This window comes from Carassius carassius, chromosome 28 (genome assembly GCF_963082965.1).
Source record: "Carassius carassius chromosome 28, fCarCar2.1, whole genome shotgun sequence".
NCBI lineage: Eukaryota > Metazoa > Chordata > Actinopteri > Cypriniformes > Cyprinidae > Carassius > Carassius carassius.
In genome coordinates this window covers 9,948,124-9,969,457 of record NC_081782.1, presented here as the reverse complement: position 1 = coordinate 9,969,457, position 21,334 = coordinate 9,948,124, and the positions used below count along the sequence as shown (strand labels likewise).

Here is a 21,334-nt window from a genome sequence, read left to right as displayed (position 1 = left end):
CACTTTTCTCCCCAAAGGTTTTCGTAAATAATGACACAAATTTAAGTCTATTTCTTGCACAAAACTGTCATATACTGTAACTTGAGAAGACTTATATACAGTAAATGAGTCTTGCAAACCAATTCTCTGATACTTGTATAGTGCTTTTTTGTCGTTTTAGGAGCTTGATACCCCTAATAAGCATCACTCAGATTTGAATTTTTGAAATAAATTAATGATGAATAAATTATGGCAGAATTAGGCCAAATGATAAAAAAAATAATAATTTTGTGACTTTTTTTTCGTTATAATTTGTCTTAAAATACTTATTTTGTATGGAATTGCTATATTTGACAACAAGTTTTTAACAGAGTTTATGTCTTATTCATTATAAATAATTGCAGCACTTAAAAATCAGTTCCAAGTGTTCGAATGGCGTGCATCTAATGTCAGCTGTTTTTTGTTGTTGTTGTTGTTTTTGTATTTGACTTTGGTCTTTTATTTTTATTTTTTATATTTATTAATTTTTCGTTCTCTTTCTTTTTCCCTCCTGCTTTGCAGGATTGACAAGTCCGGCATTGCCACCCTGAGAGCCCGGTGAGTCTGTGTGTGTGTGTGTGTGTGTGTGTGAGAGATGAAAAGTCTTAATGCCACACCTTATTATTCAATCAATACACCACTGATCCAGCAATCATTTCACTCTCCGTGCCCATTCTAATTGGACTTTGTGGGAAGTCTTTGGTGTGAGATCTTCACATGTCTGTTCTGGATGACCGTCTCAACCGTCAAGTGTCTATCAGGCTGTCTGTCGAGGAGGGACGGGGAAAAAAGCGAGGCAAGCAGAGAAGTGGAGGCAATAATTGTGAGCTCAGTATAGACAAATGGGTGGACATCAAAGTTCATTGCTGTGGAGTAGCACAGGTGGCCTTTGTGTATGTGTGTGTGCACGATGACATGCTCACATTTATATATGTTCAGATTTTGTTTTATTTTGTGTGTTTTGCAGTCGTGAATACCAATCCCTGATTTTGCTGCTTACTATTTATATTGGTATCCATGGAAATGAGTTTACAAAGCCAGGACCATAAAAAAGTGTGTGTGTGTGTGAGAACAGATCGTTGTTGCCGGCTTGGTTGTCTATGTTACGCTCTGCTTTGCAGGGCAGAATCTAATCAATGATTTCCACCCCTCCATCGCATCTGCAACTACAAAGTGAATGGTCAGTGCTCTCCACCTGAAGGACAGAGCCACATTAGAGGAACAGCATAATCAGGCCCTGTGTGTGTGCCTGTTTATGCAGTTTCTTTTGTTTATGTAATAAAGCTTAGTGTTATGTGACTATGCTTTAGAAATGGTTGGACGGAGAGGGAGAGACAGAAATAGAGAGACCGAGAGGGAGAGAGCAGTGTATTTTGGATGCACCTCTCACCGCTTAAGATGCCTCGCAAAATCTGGTGAGTTTTTCTGGGATCTTTTTATGGTTTTCCACAGGTTTCTGCTGAGTTTTGAGTATTTTGTGTTGTGTTTGAATTTCTTTTCTTTTTTTTTTGCTCTTGAGAATTTCAGCGTGTTTTCAGCGGGTCCGTTTTTATAATATTACAGACAGATAGATATGCATTAAATTAATCAAAAGTGATTTTGTTTAATTTAAAAAGACAGGGAAAGACATTTATAATGTTGCAAAAGATTTCTGTTTTAAACAAATGCTGCTCTTTTGAACTTTCCATTCATCAATGGATCCTGAGAAAAGTATCACTGTTTCCACAAAAATATTTAGTAGCTCAACTATTTTCAACATTGATAAAAGGAAATGTTTCTTGTAAATCAAATCATGATGTGACATCGGATCATGTAAAACTGAAGACTGCAGCAATGGCTGCTGAAAATTCAGCTTTGTCTACATAGGAATAAATGTAAAATATATTAAAATAGAAAAAAAATTATATTGTAATAATAGTTATTTTTCTTTTGTTTAAGAGACTTCTTTAAAAAAAAACATTACCAATCCTAAACTTTTGAACTGTACTCTGTATAAGAGTTTATAATAATAATAATTTTGTAGTTTTATTTATTACAATTTTATATTTATATTATATAATGTAATAAATCATATAAAACATGTACATGAGAAATGATACAAAAAGGGATTTGTATCTTTATGAGTCCTAATGGAGATCTCAGTTAGGTAGTATGAATTTTGTTTCAGCTGTTTCTCCTACATCTCCCCAGAAAATAAGTAACATAGGCTGTTGACACAGTAAGAGCTGTAAAATTAATATGTATTGCATATAGTATAGATAATTTCATCTTTGAAGAATCTTGGCAAGTAACCTAAACACACCATATAACATTCTTGAAATCTATTCTGAAGAGGAGATATTTTAATTAAGTTAAAAGTCTCCAATTTATCTCAATTTAAGCTTCTAGCTACTATACCTAGGAGATTCAATTGAGATATTGAAGTTTATCAATAATTTTATCATTCCTGTCGGATGGTATATTTCCATTTTCAGTGCAGTTTTGATCAGTTTCATTGTCTTTTTTCTCTCTGTTTTAAAATGTAGATGGGAGAAATGGAAACGGGGGAAAAACAATTTTAAGTCATAAAAGCCTAGTTTAACAGAATTAAGTTGTATTAGATTGCTGTCTTTATACAGGACTGGAGGTAAATCGTCTGACACCTAAATGAGACACCGCCTGAAGAGCTATTTACAGCTGACACAAACAATCACATCCCCACTACCATTATTTAATTATCTCCCTCCATTATGATCTAATATTGGACTCAACAGCCTGTTCTACAGGGGTGCTGTGATTGGCTGACAGCAGTGACATTAAGTAACTCTGAAAGACTGTTGTCCTTTATCTATAAACTAATTTGGTTGTGGGTCAGCAGCCTGCTTTTGAAACCTTCTGTCTATGAGACTCTAAACTTGATACGGGCTGTTTAGACTGAAAAGACCACTGGGAGTGTTCAGACTGTTGTTACTGTGTGTGTATCAGGGGAGTATGGGACTGAGCTGCTGTTGGGGCTGATCTGAGATCATACTGCTCTTCTGGGATGGCACTGTGTCTCCAGCCACATCTGCAGCTGTCTCAATTATGCCTGTAGTCCTACAGGAGGCAATTAGAGGCATAGACCCACAATTACCCATTACACTGAACAGAGACGGAGAGCAACAACATGCATGACTCTAGACGGAGATGAGTTATTCTCTCGCATGAAAATATTAAATGTCAAGGAGCATAACTTTCCTTCTGCTCTGACTTTCTGCTATATTTTTCTTTTCATGTTTAATGCAAAATGTTAATGAGCATATCCATCAATCATTTATTCATGGATATGTACACAAATCTCCCTTGTTTCACTCAGAAGTTTTAATGCATTTAGAATCTGTTTATTAACTAAAATGTTTTGTCTAGTGGCCAACTTTATACCTTTTTGTAGGTAAACAGGGTTAACTTAATTGGCATGCACTTGCATGAAATCTTAATTATAGGGTTCATTGTGCTTGTTTGGCTCTAGAGGGCAGTAGAGATGCAGGTATTATGCAGGGTTTGTTTTAGTAGTTGTCCTCCAGAGGGCAATGTTTCTGGTTCTTTCAGGAGGGCATTGTTTATATATGTTAATATACTTTTTTTTCAAAGTGATTTGGAGCTTGCATGGTCTTTATTTTATAAGTATGGGTGTACTCTGAGAATTGAACCCATGCCATGACTTTTACCTTTTATTATTATTATTATTAATAATAATACTTAGTTTGAATAAAATCATATTTAGCTATTGGTTAACATTATACTGTTGTGACATGAGTGACATCGGAAAGTCGTTTTAGAGTTTGTTTGGTTTAGAAGAATTGTTCACAATAAGACTAGGAATGTACACAAAGAGTGTAAAATGTTTGGTTATTTGAAATCATAATAGTGTCATCTCATTGTCTTTATCTTTAATGTGTGTCTTCATGAAAGAGGGTCACTTCGTTTGTGGAAAGTGAGGAATCTCGTGGGCTACGGTCATGACAATGGAGTAGCAATAGAGACTGAAGAACATTCCAGCCAACGAGAGCGATTGTTGCCATGAGAAAGATAAACATGATGAAAGCTTCATTGTTCATCATTAGCTATGAAACACCTGGTGCTGATTGACAGCACTGAAGTTTGGCTCTGGGATATTTTGGATCAGCTGTTATGGATGACACTGGCATTTGGCATTTGGCATGGCTTCGGCTGGGACAGCTTGTGTTATTGTTATTAGACCCACAGCCACAGATGCTTAATGATTATCACCAACTGTAGAATTATTATTTCGCCTCACCTCCTACTTTTCCCTCTATTTCTCACACAAACACACATCGGCTGCCAAAATCTGTCCAAGAAGGCAGGCAGTGTTGCGGACTCTTGTATGACTACACCTCCTCCACAAATCTGTCTTCAGAAGCAGCTGCCCTCGTCTCCTGACAAACATTTACTACTCTGTCTGCCCCCATTGCAGCGTTCTGACGGGTTTGATAAGGGCGCCATCTGGCAGCTTGATTTTAATGGGGCTTTTAAGGGCCATAAAGAAGCCGAGAGCCCACTGGGAGGATGGCTCATGCTCCTCTCCTGTCTGAAGAGGTGGGCAACAGAGACTTCCGGCGGGCCAGAGCGAAGATCTAGAATGGAGCGTTTAGCTTTGGTCCTCTTGGTATGTCTTTTTCACCTTGATAGATTTCACGTAAAGGCCGGATGTCCTTGAGATGTGGCCGGTTAAAGTGATATTGGATGAATAAATCTCATATAACGCTTCTGGGATGTGACACTCACCGGGTGAACTGTCAGTCAGCTTTTGTTTTGAATTCATCTCGGTGGCCCTAAGTCTCCTATGATGTCCTGTTATCCGCATATCCGTCAAAACTCCAGAATAAATGAGCTGATGTACCAAAGCGTAGAGACTTATACAATTATAATGGTTGTTATTATTATTATATTATTACTACTATATTACCATTATTATTATTGTAATTTAAAGGATGTAAACATAAAAAAATTGCTGCAGTTTGAATAATTGTTTGCCACCCATTATTATCATTTGCCCTATTATTATTATCATTATTACTACTATTATTATTATTATTATTATTATTATTAATTTAACTGTACAAAGTAAATTACTGTAGTTTGACAAGATGTTTGCAGCCCATTTTGTTTATATTATTATTATTATTATTATTAATATTAGGTAATTTAACCATATAGAATAAATTACTATAGTTTGTTTTAATTCATTTTTATTATTATTATTTTCACTTAAATGTAAAAGCAAATCGGTGATGTAATTAACTATCATTGTTAATTTTGTTGTTGTTATTATGTCATTTAAATTTACTAAGTAAATTATTGTAGTTTGACTTGCTGTTTCCTACCTATTTTTGGTTCCACAATGTGAGTTTTTGAGTGAAATGATTTCAATTACTCAGCTTACTGCAGGATAGAACTTGATTTGAGGCATTGAGAATTTTAGGGATTGATATTGTAAAAAGTGTGCTTTTGTTTTTGTTTTGAATTCGTCTCGGTGGCCCCAAGTCTCCCGTGACGTCCAGTTATCCACATATCTGTCGAAAACTCGAGCGCAAATGAGCTGACGTTCCAAAGCCTGGAGACTTACTGCATATACAGTGTGTAGAAAATTAAAAACCACCTCGGTGACATGAAGGATAAGCGTGTCAAGGACTCTTTTATTGATTGGTGTCAGGCAGCTTGAAAAAAAATGAATTTTAATGAGAATGCGCTGGGCAGAGGCGATATTGGAAGAGTTTAGCATCTGAAAGGGATCAGGGTGAGAAAGAAGAATAAAGATACAGAGAAGGGAAGGTGGAGGATAGTGTTGTAAGGTTGCTTTTGCTTCATTTGACTTTGCTGTGGATTCACACTCAAAGCCCCAAAGGTGTATGCCGGTCATGTGACCAACCAAGGAGGACTATGATACCTGGAGAGAGCTATCTGTTTGCATTACCGTTCATCTCAGTTGTGTTAGAAATGCAACCATAATCCAATATATAACGTACAGATTTTTTGTTATTTTAAGGATGCTATATCAGCTAAATATATAATAGGGGCTGATACTGACAAATAAAAAAAAACAAAAAATAAAACTGTAATACTGGCCAATAACCAATATGGCATTGTGCATCTCTACTTGGATGTTCTCACATGCATTTGCATCTGAGCATTACCTATTCTGTGGGTGCCATTAAAGCAGAGACATTGTGCCATCAACAGCAGAAGGGTTGAGAACACAAGACCAGATCGTATGAAGGCTAAAAATCATGCCTCTTTTCAATGAGACACACTCCACAAAGGATATGCCCAAAATTTCGATCATATTTGCTAAATTGACTTTGACCTCTGTTGTCTTCTTCTTCCTATTCTTTTTGTTCCTGTTCTCTGGACCCCTCTTGCTTTGTCTCTTTACATAAGATATGCATGAAAAGAAGACCTGCAGCTGGATTTGGTTTGCCTCCTATCTGCACTCGTGAATGACTTGAGAGAGATCTATTAAAACTAAGGCTGGCGACTGCTTTCTGCATGCGTCACAGATGAGAGAGAGAGAAAATCAGTTTGTTTGCTTGTGGATGTCTCGTTTGTAGCGATTATTGCCGTTTTACCTGTTGCTTTTTCGTCATAGGAACCTCACAGCTGTGGTACTGGTATATTAGACTGTATATCATATCAGTCACATGGTATTTACTCATCTCCTATCAGTCAATTCTGTTGTTCTTCCTCTCCTCCAGAAAGTAAACACCCTTCTCTGAGGGGAATCAGGGCAGGGACTAAACCATTGTCAGACCAAGCTTTGTCAAACCTCTTCACAAACAGAAGGAAGGGACCAAATTGATTTATGAGTCAAATTAAATAAATGACATTTGCAGCATAAGAGGAAGAAAGGGTTTGGGAGGAGGAGGAGGAGGAGGAGAAGGAGAGGGGGGAGATCAGTCTGGGTCTGGTTGACTGGACACATCACGGCGGAACAAAAAAAAAGGGATGTTCTGTCTGGCTGAGAGAAAAGCAGACAGGAAACGATGGAAGAAGAGTGGAAAAGTATTGGACAGAGATTAGATGCGGAAGTCTTTTTAAACCTGTGCATTCACTGAAAGGATCTTATTTTCATAGAGCACTGGGAAACAATGGTACACTCCATGTCTCTTGAGCCAAATTAATCGGAGATGATAACCTGCTTTTCCAGCACGGAAGGGCAGCTAAGCAATTAGTAGCTAAGATGAGAAAATGTCAGTCGTTGTGCATTTCAGAGACCATCTTTTATAGATGCACCAAATTTGTATTAATGAATTCACAGCAGATTGATTTCAGTGCCAGGCTTTGCTCTGTGTCTTTAAAAATTATTGCAATTTTGGATCGTTGAAACGGTTCTTTGCTTAAAAATTATATGAAATTAAAATTGACTTTATTTACACTCATTGTAGGTGTTTCTGCTCTTATTTTAAAAGATTTATGGGTGCACAAATGCTGTGCCAAAGTAAAAATTGTCTTCTTTGTGATTTTTAATCAATGCACTTACTCTAAAATGTTTTCATACCGACGTCACTGACACATATGATGATAATCTTAATCATAGGGATGCACCGATAATTGTTTTGTTTGATAGAATATTACTTTTTTTTATAAATTGTGTTAATTAATTAAGTTCATGTAATTATATACATTTTTAATATTATATTTTGTGTGAAAAAGTAAAATACACAAAAATGTATTAAATATATAAATAAAAAATAAATTATATTAAATAATAGTTGTCATTATTTTTAAATTCTACAGGTAAATTTAGACATATCGTGTACACTTTTTTACTGTTTACATTTACTGTTTTAATTTATTAGTGCAATTAAATATTAATTCTAAGTGAATGCTTGCAAAAGTCATTCAAATGTAAAAACAGACAAAAATTAGCTTTCAGATTTAAATATATCATCCCATACTGGTAAATAAATAGTGAAAAGTCCCTTATTTCTTTATTTCACATACCTCCATCATCACAATGCTCATTTATAATGTAATGCTCATTATCCAAGTTCCCTGTCACCTTTCTCAGGGATAGTAGAACTTCTTTAAGTGAAAGATTTGTCACACTAACCTCCAGGCAGCCTGTCATATTGCCTGTCCACAGGGTGCAGACACTTGCAAATGATAGATGATCTGTTGGGCAGTGTCCCGGATGCCCCGCGTCGGAGCAGAGAGGGCTTTATAATTACAGTGACAATGTCTTTTTCAGAGATGAAGTTAGAAACTGCCATAAAATGATGAGGTGTGAGAATGTGAGTGGTGTGGGAAAAACACAGCTCCTTGGGGGTTTTCCTGGAAGCTAATAGACGTCAGATGATAGTCTTTTAATCTTTGTGTCTGGGAGTCTTTGTGGCATAAGTCTGGAGGGATCCGTTTCATGATGTTACTTACCGTACCTCAGGTAACCAATCCTTCATCCGGCCCAAAGGGACGGTGGATCTTCTGTAAAGTGGAATGAAGTTGAGATAAATTATAAAGTAAAATTACAAGAGCTCTTTATTATCAAACAGTTATTATACTGCTTACCCAGGTAGGTCCGCAGTATTGTCTTAAGACATTTTTACATATGGTACATACTGTAGATTGAGGCTTAAAATAGGCGAGTAATTATTCAGATATTAGTAAATGAAGCCTTTGACACCTTTATGACACCAATTCTGTCTCGAAATTTCTCAGTAGAAGATATCACACCACATATCAATGACATTTGCAAAGGTTGCGCTCAAATCAAGCTTTAATTTCCATGACATTTGCATTTTCTCATTTTGCAGATGCTTTTGGACCAAAGTGACAGTGCAAACAGTCAACTGGTGTAACAAATACAATTACAGAGAGCATGCGACTCGGTTAATACTGAGGCAAAGCCTTAGAGAACGAAGAAGACCTTCATTTTGGATATTAACTTTGGATGCCCTGCTCTTAGAACAGAAGAAAATTACTTTCATGAACCTTCAAAGTAATAACAGAAACATCAGTGCAGTGGCATAATGGTACTCTAGTGCACCCCGAAAAAAATTTATTATAGTGCATTATTGACATAATAGACTAGTTTATGTACTCAAGCTAATTTAAATAGGACTGTTCACAACCTTTGTTTTTTCTTTTTTCTTTCAAATGTTGTTACTGTAAATGTAAGCACATGTCATGACTTTGCTGTCTCATTTATTTAGTCTGTACTTTGCTGGACATAATTCCAGTTGCACACTGACATTGAATTGACCTTGACCTTTAAAATTAGCATTATATTTATCACAAATGTGCACAGTGAAAACACACAGTAATCTCTTAAATTTATGTGATTATGAGTGCTCTGTAGCCTATAGATTATTGAAATCAGTCTTAAAATATGCATGCGCTAATGTGCAAATATTCATTATTTAGGAAATGATCCAAGAAGGTTTAAGTGGTGATGGCTTAATCCTAAATGATGTTTGAAGAACGACAGTCATAAATTGAGTGCCTGGCTTTGAAAACGCTTTACGCTAGAGAGTTGTCACCATCGCCAAAAGACATATCTCACCTTGTAAAACACATTTGCACTGAAACAGTCATAAAGAAACACGCTACTGTCTTTCCAAAAAATTGTAATTGGTACTATTAAAGCTACAAGCAGCGCTGAAAGGGCCCTTGCAGCCAGGCTCACTGCCTCCCGTTGGCTTTAGGAAAGCAGCGAATGGTGAGCAATATGTGTTCAAAGTGGTAAATATAGGAAAAATATGTCAAAGTCTTTTATATGTCAGACTTCCTGCTGCCAGCTGGTTGCGCTATGACTATAAATGAATGTTGGCAGGTCAGGAAATATATAAAATATATGAAGTTTGGTGCCGATTGAACATATGTTTGAGTCAGTGTATAACATGACATACCCTCTTCACAGACAGGTGGCGCTATGATTGTAACATTATGAGATGTAGGCAATTTTATATTTATGTAGCCTTCACAAAAATAATCTTTTACATTGTAATACTTTCATTTTTTATATTTGGCATGTTTGTGTGCTGCTGTGAGTCCCTGTGTCTGTAAAAAGCAGAGTGTATGCTGCTCACTGGAAAGTGTCATTTTAATTTTGAAAGTGTCTTGAAACATTTTTTTTGCATAAATTATGGAACAAGCGTGTAGCTTATTTCCAATGAACTGGGGTTTGTTAATTTCCGAGGTAGCGTTTCTAATTTTTGTAAAACATTTTTATTTAATATTTATATTTAATTTTATTTCAGCATTGTCAATTAAACCTGCAGTCTGTAAGTTTTGCCTCTTTGTCGCCATCTCTGTTTGAAATCCTGCAATTGCAGCTGTTTGCAGAATTTTCTTCCTTGCGTGGGTTGTGCACCAGCACGGCTCTGACCAACAGAAGAAAAAGCATTACAATTAATTGTGCTACCAATGGAGAGTTAATCTAAATTAGCTCATATCACATCAAGTGCAAATTATTATTGTTATACTTTATTCTGAAATCGTTAATGTTAACAACATCAACATTACGTGATTATGTGAATATAGTGTGTATAAGCGAGAAGATTTCAATTTCTGTACAGTCTTATCTCTAATTGTCATACCACTCGAATTTCAGATTAAGAAATTCTTTTAACCCAAAAAGCAAATGATGCTCCCTTCAAACTGGTTGTCTTTAAAATACAAATCTTGTGTAATACCAGGCTATCTGTAATCAGAAGCACATTTAAAACTGGAATATAATTTAATTCCATTCAATCCTTTCTGGATTACAATCCGCCATCAAAATTATAAATTTAATTATCCAGCTGTTGTGAGAAAAGTCTATAAACGATCCACCATGTGACGTAATAACGCAGCGGCATGCTCTAATTTCCCACAAAAAAAACTACCCATACCACTCAATTTAGTGAACATTATTATAAGATAACCATTGTGAAACAGGTTCAAGTACGGCGATAGTTTTGAACACTGGCTGGTTATGTACTTGATCAAATATTGATTTTGGATAATTTTTAACCAAAAGTTACGTACTGCAGCTTAATCAAAATAGTTTTTAATAGATTGATTCAACAATAACAACACTTTCACAGACTCTTTTATTTTTTTAAAACCACTCAAATCAATATTTAATGTCCATTTATTTATTTATTCGGTATGTAGTCATGGAATAAGTTGGATATTGTCCAGTCAGCTGGCCATTATCACAAAAATAAACCTCCTGAGACCTGCCAAACTATCTGGGTTTATTTTGTAATAATGAACAGCTGGCTGTTCCATTTAAGTTTAGGACTGACATTATTATGCCTTCCAAAGTTTCAATATTGCTTACTTGCGAAGCTTGTTGATCCTTTACCTGTGACCTTTGAATAAACCGTTGAGTTTCAGCACTTTTTTTATTGGTAGTCGCCAATCGTACATTGCATCAGTGTTTATGTTCCCATCAAGCTTATATCAGTAAGATGTTGTTGTCCAAGAGTAGGTGTTTGTGTAAGTGGCTGCTATAGTGTTTGTACTGTATGTGTTTCAAAGATGATGTGAATGAGCCTGTGTGTTAGTGTGAAAGTGTGTAAACACACACTGATACAGTGCTGTGCTCATTAAGGAGTTCTGGCTTTGCTGGGCTTGACTCCAAGGCCACATGTTTCTCCTATGTGGTGCTCGGCTATTTCTGTCTGCTGTGTTTGGCTTGGATTTATACTCAACTGCTCTCTCAGTCACCTTGTCTTTTCTTGTCTTGTCTCATTCTTCATACAGCGTCAACACATTTCTATCTAGGCTGGCTAATAGATCTATTTACTGTACACTTTTGATAAATTTAGAGCGCACTGGATTTGTGGCAACCTTAAAACCTTGTGTTCCAATTGTCTGGTTAAGTTTTAGTCACCTTCATTGTCTCCTTAAAACAACTTCTGCAAAACCACATAGGCCTATTTTTGAATAAGTTGAGTGTGAAATAAAGTAGGGCGGGGCATATCCTTTGAGATCTGATTATGTGCTAGTAAATTATTATTTATGCTAGGATAACATTTTTTGCTAGGATTTTATTGGCCAAATTGAATATTGATTATTTATGCTCATGTAATATTGCCTATTTGTGCCATTTTGGCTAATATTAAATATATTCTTTATTACTGGCTTTAACTTATGCTAAGATATTATTGGCTAATATGATTTATGCTAATATATTATTGCCTATTTGTGCCATTTTGGCTAATATTATTTATATTCAATATTATATTATCGGCTAATATTACTATAGCTAGAATTTTAATGTTTAATGTTATTTATGCTAGGATATTATTGGCTAATATCATTTAGACTCATGTTTAAATTTGCTAATAGTTTTCACACTAATATACTGTTAGCTATTATTATTTATCCTAAGCTAAGGATAATAATATTATTGGCTCATAAAATGTATGTATTATTGACTAATATTATTTAGGCTAAGATATTATTTATGGTAAGAAATTTTTGGCAAATGTTATTTATGCTACAATATTATTTATATTATTTATATTATGTTACATCCTCTTGTTTACTTCAGTAGATTAGACTTGATTAGACTAGATTAGACTCAGATTTGTAGAGAATGGTTTAATATTAAATTAAAATATTCAAAACAGTAATTTTGAAAACAATCTATGTAATATGTAGCTAACCTGAGGAGTTTGAGCTTGCTTTGAGTTTGCTCACCTTTTACTTCAGAAACAGTGAAGATTTTTCTTCTGACTGGATTTCAGGGTTTGATTTTATTTGTTTTGTATGCAATAAACTTCACAGGTATGTAGTTTTCAGATGCTCTGCAAGTTATGTGGTGTAACTTGTTGCTATTCTTTTGTCACTGGAGACGTCTCCCAGGCCCTGCGTCCCCTCGTGATGGCCAAAGTGTGTTTTTGCACCTGAATGAAGAAGACCACTGGGATATCAAATGAAGTGCAGGGAAAGGTGTGAGAGATGTGTGTTGCTCTGAGCTTCTACAGATGTTTGCAAGGGAAGAATTAGTGATGTCTTATAGGGTATTTATTGTACACCCTGTCGGTATGTGTGTGTGTGTGTGTGTGTGTGATGTGCTGAGGGGCAGTGGGATGTTTGTGTGTTGAAGGAGATGAGGGAGTGGGAGAGGGGGATGTGTTTGCTCATACATTTGTGTTTGTGGCTCTTACAGGGGCTTAGCCTGGAGCTTCATGGATCTTTGTGGAAAGACTGCTTACTTTGTGTCCATTCTGGATCTCTCGCTCTCCATCTAACTCTTTTAACAGCTCAGCCAAGAGAATACAGTTCACCTTTCCGTACCAGACACCTCACCTATTCATTTCGCAGTACCTCTCCACAGATACAAGATACCACGTCTCTTCCACTGATCACATGACCTGGCTTGCTTGTCAACCAGCTCCTTCCCCAGAGGAAGCTCATGGTTGCTGTGGGGATGAGGATCTTGGTGGCAGATTTGGGGAATCTGAGGCGACGTTACCATGGCAGAGCCTGAGTCTGGGGAAGGGGTACATTGGCTCTTTGAGGCACTTGTTGTTGCAGCTGTTTGCTTTTTTTTGTCTCATTGTTATAAAAATATATACTTTTTGCACTCATGAGGGAATAGTATCTCACATTCAATGAAGTAATAGATACTTCAGAATCTTACCTTACAAAATTCATGTCACATTCACGTCTAATTTTAACAATACAGTTTACTGCAGTAATCAAAGGTTTGTGGTCAGTTTCTGACTTTTTTAAAAAGATGTCACACCCAGACTGCATTTATTTAGTCAAATAAGTAAATAAATAGAAAAATCTATTAATTATTTAAACATTCTGAAATATTAATGGAATTTATAGTACTCTGTTATATTTTAATATTCTATTATAATGTTCTATTTCAATTTATTTTAACATTTATTTTATTTCTTTAAGAGCAAAGCTGATTTTACAGCAGCCATTACTCCAGTCTTCAGTGTCACATAATCCTTCAGAAATCAGTCCAATAAGCAGATTTGGTGAAAAAAAAAAACTAAAAAAATTCTTATTATTATCAATGTTGAAAACCTATAAAAGTATCACAGTTTTCATAAAAAAAAAAAATAATATATATATATATATATATATAATGAAGTAATATTTATTTATATATATATATATATATATATATATATATATATATATATATCTAACTACCTTTCTAATCTTTTTATATTCTATTTTCTTCTCATTAATTATGCAATTGTATGTGTGTGTGTGTGTGTGTGTGTGTGTGTGTGTGTGTGTGTGTGTATGTGTAAAGACCTCTAACACTAGCTTGCTCTATTCTTTTTTTATTCTATCTGTTTTCTTTATATTATATTATTTAAAATCCCATGCTAGGTGTACTGTGTTAACCTAACTGAGACTTGTTATAGCACTTATATATCATTGCTCTTTTTGTTGTTTTTGATTGCTTCCACTGTCCTCATCTGTAAGTCGCTTTGGATAAAAGCGTCTGCTAAATGAATAAATGTAAATGTAAATATATATATTATTATTTTTATTTTTTTTTATGAAAACTGTGATACTTTTATAGGATGAATATATGGTTCAAAAGAACAGCATTTTATTAACAATATAATTTTTTTTGTTATAAATGTTTTTACTATCCCTGAATGGATCCTGCTGTATAAATGTAATAAAATAAATATTAAGTTCTATCAAATAAGAACCCGACATTTTGCAACATTAATGTATTTCCCAGGGAAACAAAATATTCAGCAAGAAAAAGGTCTTGATTTTATTGAACTGATTGAACCAAGAAGGTTGGTGGTTGCAAGGCCTGAACTGAAAAATAAGAGGGTTTGAAAGTTGCAGGTTTTTTTAGAGCCAGAGCAATTTAAAGATGAAAGGTTAAGAATATAAACATGTTTTATTTGAACAGTGTGTTGAATATAGGGAATGCATTTTAAGAAAGTAAAGCAGAAAAGTCCATTTTGATTTCATGTCAACTTTAATCCTTATTGATTAAGAGAGAACCAGCTGGCCAGTGTTTCCATTTTAGCTTTCATTTTAGTTGTCGGAGAACCATCTGTATTTGCAGACATGGGTTGTTCATCTTTTGCAAGCAGAACAAAAAACTGGATGCCCTTATTAGACACAAAGAGCACATCTGACTATAAGCGATGGACAAGCAGTGAGTCAAGGAAAGCATCATGATATTGTTGTGTCATTATACACTGCACTTCCAGTGTTGACTGGGTGGCAAAGATCCACAATTTTTACAGAAATTGGTGTAAAAGCAATTTTCACTCAGAAAAGTGTAATACATTATAGCTTGTCGTAAATAATTATAACCAAATTAAAATTCATAGTGTAACAATTAATTGTTAAGTGTTGTATGAACTGCGGTTACAATTATTCATAAGATTGTACAATGCATTAAAAGATGCATTAATAGGCATAATTAATTAATGCATTAAAATTACTTTTATAATGCTTTAAATTACATAAATGCTTTAAGTAAATTGTTAACGGAGGTCTCTCTGTTTTCATAAAAAATGCAGAAAAAAAAAAAAAGCTTTTTTATTTTTTTTTAATGTGGTGCCATGAGCAAAAAAAGAAAGAAAAAAGGCAGATTTCAAACCAGTACTTCTGGGGGTTCCTACACCAGCTGAGCAGCTGCCACTGAGATGAATGGAAATGCTAACGGATAGCCTTCTCCAGGTATTATAGACCTCCTTGGGGCAAATGCTCAGCAGGCCCATGCGTTAATCCATCTATGAGCGAATTATGCATGGAAAGAGTCAGACCCAGCACACTAGGCAGACAGCAGAAGAGGGAGTAACTTCCTGCAGTGGGAAAAGGCAAACAGAAAGAGAAGATGAAAGACAAACAGAGACAGGACTGAGAAATAAAGAACAGGTCAGACGAAATGCTGGAGGGAGGAAACCACAGACTGTGGCATATGCAAAGCAAATATACTGACATGTATAAAGAAGATTCTTACTTTGGTACAGGAAGAAGGTCACTAATATTGACCGCCTGATTGTTATATTTCTGAAAGCGTTTTGTGTTGAAAGAAAGCAGGAAAAGGGGTCAAAGATGTTGATCAACAGGTGATGGAGTTTCTTACTGCACTGAACAAAAGGTGCATTTTGATTCAGAAAGATGCAAGATGCAATTAAGTCTTACTGTTTTTGTGTGAAGAGAGTAGGAGAGGACAGTGTTTTTTGATTGAAAGAGTGTGGAAAGGTCTGGCAACAGAAAGCCAAACAGTCCAGGAACAGAGCAGATGGAAAAGTGAGAGAGGGATTGGGAAGGAGGGGCTGGGGAGAAGTGGGCGTGGCTTGCATTCTGTACAGCCTATCAGATCCAGATAGAGGCAGGCAATGAGAACTGGTGTAGGAGCGAGTGAGAGGAGAAAAGAGAGAGAGAGAGAGCGCATGAGAAGGAGAGAGGGAGACAGGAGATGTATATTCTCAGTCCCTCAGCCCGTGGCAGAGAGCTTGGTCGCACCAATATAGCACAGGACGGTCCAGGTCCAAAGTCTGTTTTGGAGTGTGGGCCGGACAGCATGTCGGATTCCGAAGCCAAAGTCAACTCCAAAAAAGCCGGCATTCGGGCTGCTGTCATTCTGATCGGACTACTGCACAAGTCCAGACGGCAGAAGGAGAAAGAGAGGGAAAAGGAGCGGTGGGTGAACTTTTCTTTTTCCCACCCTCTAGTTTGACCTGTGATTCAGACCTGGCTGTTTTTATCAGCCTGGGTGCTCTGCATGACCTGCATTTTTGTATGAGGTTTCTGGCTATGTAGGTCATTGTTTGTACACTTTATACATTTATTGTCGTCCCAGAGTGTGTTGTAATTGGGTCAGTATATAGGAAAGGACCTTCTTTTGTGGCTCATTTGAGGATGTTCTCGTTTGCAACTTTCAAGCTTGTCTTTCTCATTATATGCCCCAAAGTATAAGAGTCTTGTTCATAGCTCAGGATACTCAAGTTCTGGATTATGTGTCATTTAAAAAATCTCAACTGTTTCTAATGGAGAAATAACATAACACACAAATAAGACAATTGTTGATATACAGGAACATTATACATTTACAAAATTAACATGGATTGCGTTTTTGAGCTTGAAAGAATATACAGAGATAAATGTTTTATCACAGATTTGGCAAATCTTAGCACAGTTTGAGGCGTTGGTTTAATGTTATTTTTGTATAAGTATTTTTAGTTAATTTTGGTATTTTTTTATTTTATTTTACTATTTAGTTTCAATTTGTTTTTATTTCAATTTTAGGGTTTTTTTCCAGTTAGTAAATTTAGTGTCATCTTTTGTTGGAAACATCTCTATTTTTTATTTTAATTAACAAAAATGCTTTTTTTATTAATAGTTGTGAGTCTCCTAAAACAGCTGTTTGTTGGTTTTTGAGGTCTTTTTTAAATATTCTTTAGAAGAAGCAAAATCTGCCTTGCTCTCAATGTAATCTCATCGCTGTCTAAGAGAAATGGTTAAGTTAATAAGAAGTTTGCATATGTATTTTTCACATGCACTTACAAGCAAATACAGTACTGTTAAACAAACAGTTAACAGAGAGAGAGAGAACGGTTTTCACCAGTCTCTCCTGGACAGGGTCATCCAGGTCAGATTGTACTGTATGTGTAAGTAAATCTCGGAGGATGAGACCACAAAACTATTTCTCAGCTATTATTTACTCAGCTTCTCCTGTGGCTGTCTGGGAAGTAGCCGTGTTGCTCCCTATTCACTGGCATCATCATCACTAACAGTGGCCCCAGTGTAAACTTTGTCTAATCATTAATTATTAACTGATTTGACTGCATACTAACACATACCCAAACACACTCCTTTACGCAGGTATCACTTAGAACCACACAATACGATTTGTGTTTGCAGGTGCCGTGTGTGCGCCACCATTTGCATAGATCTCATCGATAACTGGCATGGTTACTGACATCACTGCGAGACAGCCCAGCTGGAGTCACTGCTTTTGTTCCCTCTAGATCAGATTTGTCCTGTTCTTCAGCTCAGATGTGCAGAAGAGAGTCTATAAATCAAACAGGCTTGAGTGAGAGATAAGTGGGGCATATTTGTAAACGTTATAATGTGATACACCTTGATGGCTGCGTGTTTCAAGTTTGGTCTGTCAGGAAGGTTATCAGACCCTCTTGTTTTAATCGAAAGGTTGATTGGTGTAGTAAGTGCGCTGTTTTATCTTAAAATGAAAGGTTTGGTATCAGATGCGAGAGCAGTTCAGAGTGTAATTTGCTTTTAGATTAAAGTTGATGGACGTTCTTTGAGTAGGTAGAAAGATCTTTAAAAAGCATTTTCTTAATCAGTATTTTTGTAATGTTTGCCAATAAACATCACAGAGACTGTCCCTTGAATCAAATGATTTAATATATAATATTTAATCTCGCATTATTTATTATTTAAAAATTGTTAATCTAAAAAAAACGCTAACACTTTAGTAAAGGGACCAATTCTCACTATTAATTAGTCGCTTATTAGAATGCATTTTGTTAACATATTTGTTGTTTTTAAGTACTATAAAAGCACATATACTCCATACAGTATTCTACATCTCTAATCCTACCTAACAGCTACCTTACTAACTATAAATAAGCAGCAAATTTGGAGTTTGAGGCAAAAGTCATAGTTAATGGTCTGTTAATAGCGAGAATTGGATCTTAAAATAAAATGTGATCAAAGTGTGATGTTTTAACCTCATTGCAGATTTTATGAGTTTAATGCTTTATGCTATTTTCCAGTGGGTTAATGGATAATATATTATCCATAAAGCTAATTAAAAAAGGTACGTTTACCTATGTATTTACTTATGTAAGATACACCTATAAGATGTAACATGCAATGCAATATAAAGTATTTAATATATTTAATTAATATATAATATAACATATAATCTTGATATTTATCAAACTAAATCATAAAATTTGTAATAATATTAATCTCGAATAATTTATTTATATTTATAAAAGCAGATTTTAAGCATTTAAGAACTTGTAGCATGCATAAATAAATAATGTTGTTGCATACTATTTTCAAGTGGTTTAAATAATATGGTTTCGGAAAACATAATGCAGTTTCGTTCCTCAAGTAAATTAATTTTATTCAGTGTTAATTTGTGATATTTTTACTGTAAAAAAACAAACAGTTTGACTAGTTTTATTTTGGTTATTAATAATTCTTTATTTGACATGTTGTTCCTCATCCATTTATCTTGGCAAGTGCTGTAAGATGAGTGCAGCAGCGAAAGCATTTCTTCATAAGTTCATTAAGCACCAAAGCAAATGTTTTTCTGGTTTCCTGTATCTTTCACTGAAATCTAATTTTCTCCACCTTCATCACTCATTTCTCCCATGATCCTGTCTCCTGCAGCTCACATGAACTGCCTTCACCTCCTGACTCATTCTGTTTCCATCACACTTTATTTTCCTTTATTTGCCTTTTTCACTTTTCTCCTCTACGTCATTTTTTCATGTGTAATTTTTTTATCCCTATGCACCTCCGCTGTGCCCTCCCCCCGTTACTTCCTCTTTGCTCAGTTGTTATGCCCCCCTCTCTCTCTTTCTGTTGTTGAGAAAGCATTTTTGATTAGCAGCTGTGTGAAATTAAACTGAAGTAGGTCACCTTTTGCCCTCTGTCTCGCATATAAACATACAAAGACTCAAAGTCCTTTAGGTCAGAGGATAAGATTCCTAGCATAAGATTCCAGTTCAGTTCCTCATTCAGTACCACAGATGCATCATCGTCTGTAACTGTAAAAGCGACTCATTGCAAGTACCTGGAAAAAACATGTGGCTCATTCATCCAGAAGAGGCTGTGAAACAGACCTCTGGCTGGCAGCACAATGGCAAAGCACACTCAGTGATGTATACACAGTATGTCATAAAAACTCAGAGTAAAGGGCTCAAATGGCAGCACTTTGGCGTAGTGATGGATTATGATATAATCGTGTTCCTTATCAGTACTACTAAATGGAAACAGTAAATAGACAGAATATTGCTTCTGAAGCTCCTTTTGTGATGTAGAGTCAATAACAAATTAGTGTGCCCATAATGAAGAAAATAAAACTTTTATTAATCTAGACTGACTTTGTAATCATACCGTTCAGTTGATTTTTAGTTTAATTTGAATAACTCTAAACCTTGTGGTGTACCAAGTGGAAAATAAATAAAAATTTTCTTGCGTCTTGAATATGTGTTTGTGGTTACGTATGAATAATTATTTTCATAATAGTTGTTAAAAAAAGTTTTAAAAAACTTTTTGTGTCACATGACATTTTGCAACATTTTGCAATATCCTTGCATGTCAAGAAAAGGTCTAATTAACTAATATTTTACTTATTAAATTATTCCAAAATACTAAATAAGGATATTTTTTTCTCTGTATTAGCCTGCTATTTTTAACATTAAACCCTCAATGAGTCATAATGAATTAATTCTGAAATATGCATGGTGTTGATTATAAAATGTATTTTGTGTATTCAAGCAATTTAATGTGAGATTTGCATTGCTTTTAAATTATTTGTTTAATAAATGAATAAATCCAGGACATAAATAAGCATCGTGTCAACCTCATAACTGATTTATGAGCAAAATCTAATCTTTTAGAATATGATCTTTCAGGTGTGTTTGGCTCTAAGCTCAGATTCAGAGAAAACAGAGTGATGAAAACTGATATCAAATCAATCAAAATTCAATCAAATGTTTTTTTTTCTCTTTTTTTTCAGCTTCACTGTTGCCGTGGTTACTAAATTTTTACCTTTTATAGAGCGGCAATGTAGTTGCCACTCATTATCAAAATAAAAAATATCTCTTCTGGTGTGTGTGTGCATATATCGGTCCACTGAACTGTATCAGTAAGTGGAATAGATGAGATGACTGTGTCTCTTATAACAAGTGCTCCGAGACGGTTTCACTGACAGGTTGTATAGAGCCTATTTACAGAGCAGTTGAATTGAGGATGGTATTTTTAGAAGTCACTTTTCTTTTCCCCTTTCTAGCTCTCTCAAAACCCTGTGGCGTCCTCTTTGTCTCCTGTTAGACTGTTGATTTAGTGATATGGACAAAGGATTAATGCATTTAAAAACCCCAGAGGAACACAGGTTGCTTTAATAGAGGGAGTGATATCAAAAGCCCTGCTCAATGCCAGCATCTCACCGTCCCCCTTAAGGCCCCTGTGGTGGTCAGCTGAGACTCCCATAGGTTTAGGCAGAAGAGGGCTTCTTTAGGACTTTTTGGATGAGGTAAACCTTCAAAAAATGAACAACTGTCCAATTTATCCAAGGGCAAATAAACACAAGCTGTTCTCAGAGTCATGCTGGAGGCAAAAACGTACTCAG

General features: G+C 35.4%; 1 protein-coding gene across 8 annotated transcripts in view; it reads left to right on the top strand.

The window, feature by feature from the left end:
• The window catches only part of LOC132107887 (rap1 GTPase-activating protein 2-like), a 62,943-nt gene that overhangs the window by 9,254 nt on the left and 32,355 nt on the right, over positions 1-21,334 (top strand). For 3 of the 8 annotated variants that reach the window (XR_009424378.1, XM_059514212.1, XM_059514211.1), the window contains exon 1: positions 16,399-16,644. The exons of 1 other annotated variant lie outside the window; for it this stretch is intronic. Coding sequence is in view for 6 of the 7 variants with exons in the window: in XM_059514212.1 (XP_059370195.1) it covers positions 16,421-16,644 (224 nt within the window). In the remaining variant the exon portion in view is untranslated. Of the gene's footprint in view, positions 1-540; positions 577-1,351; positions 1,434-16,398; positions 16,645-21,334 lie in introns of those variants that run through there. 4 more of the 8 variants (XM_059514219.1, XM_059514213.1, XM_059514214.1 and 1 more) reach the window with 3 other exon arrangements.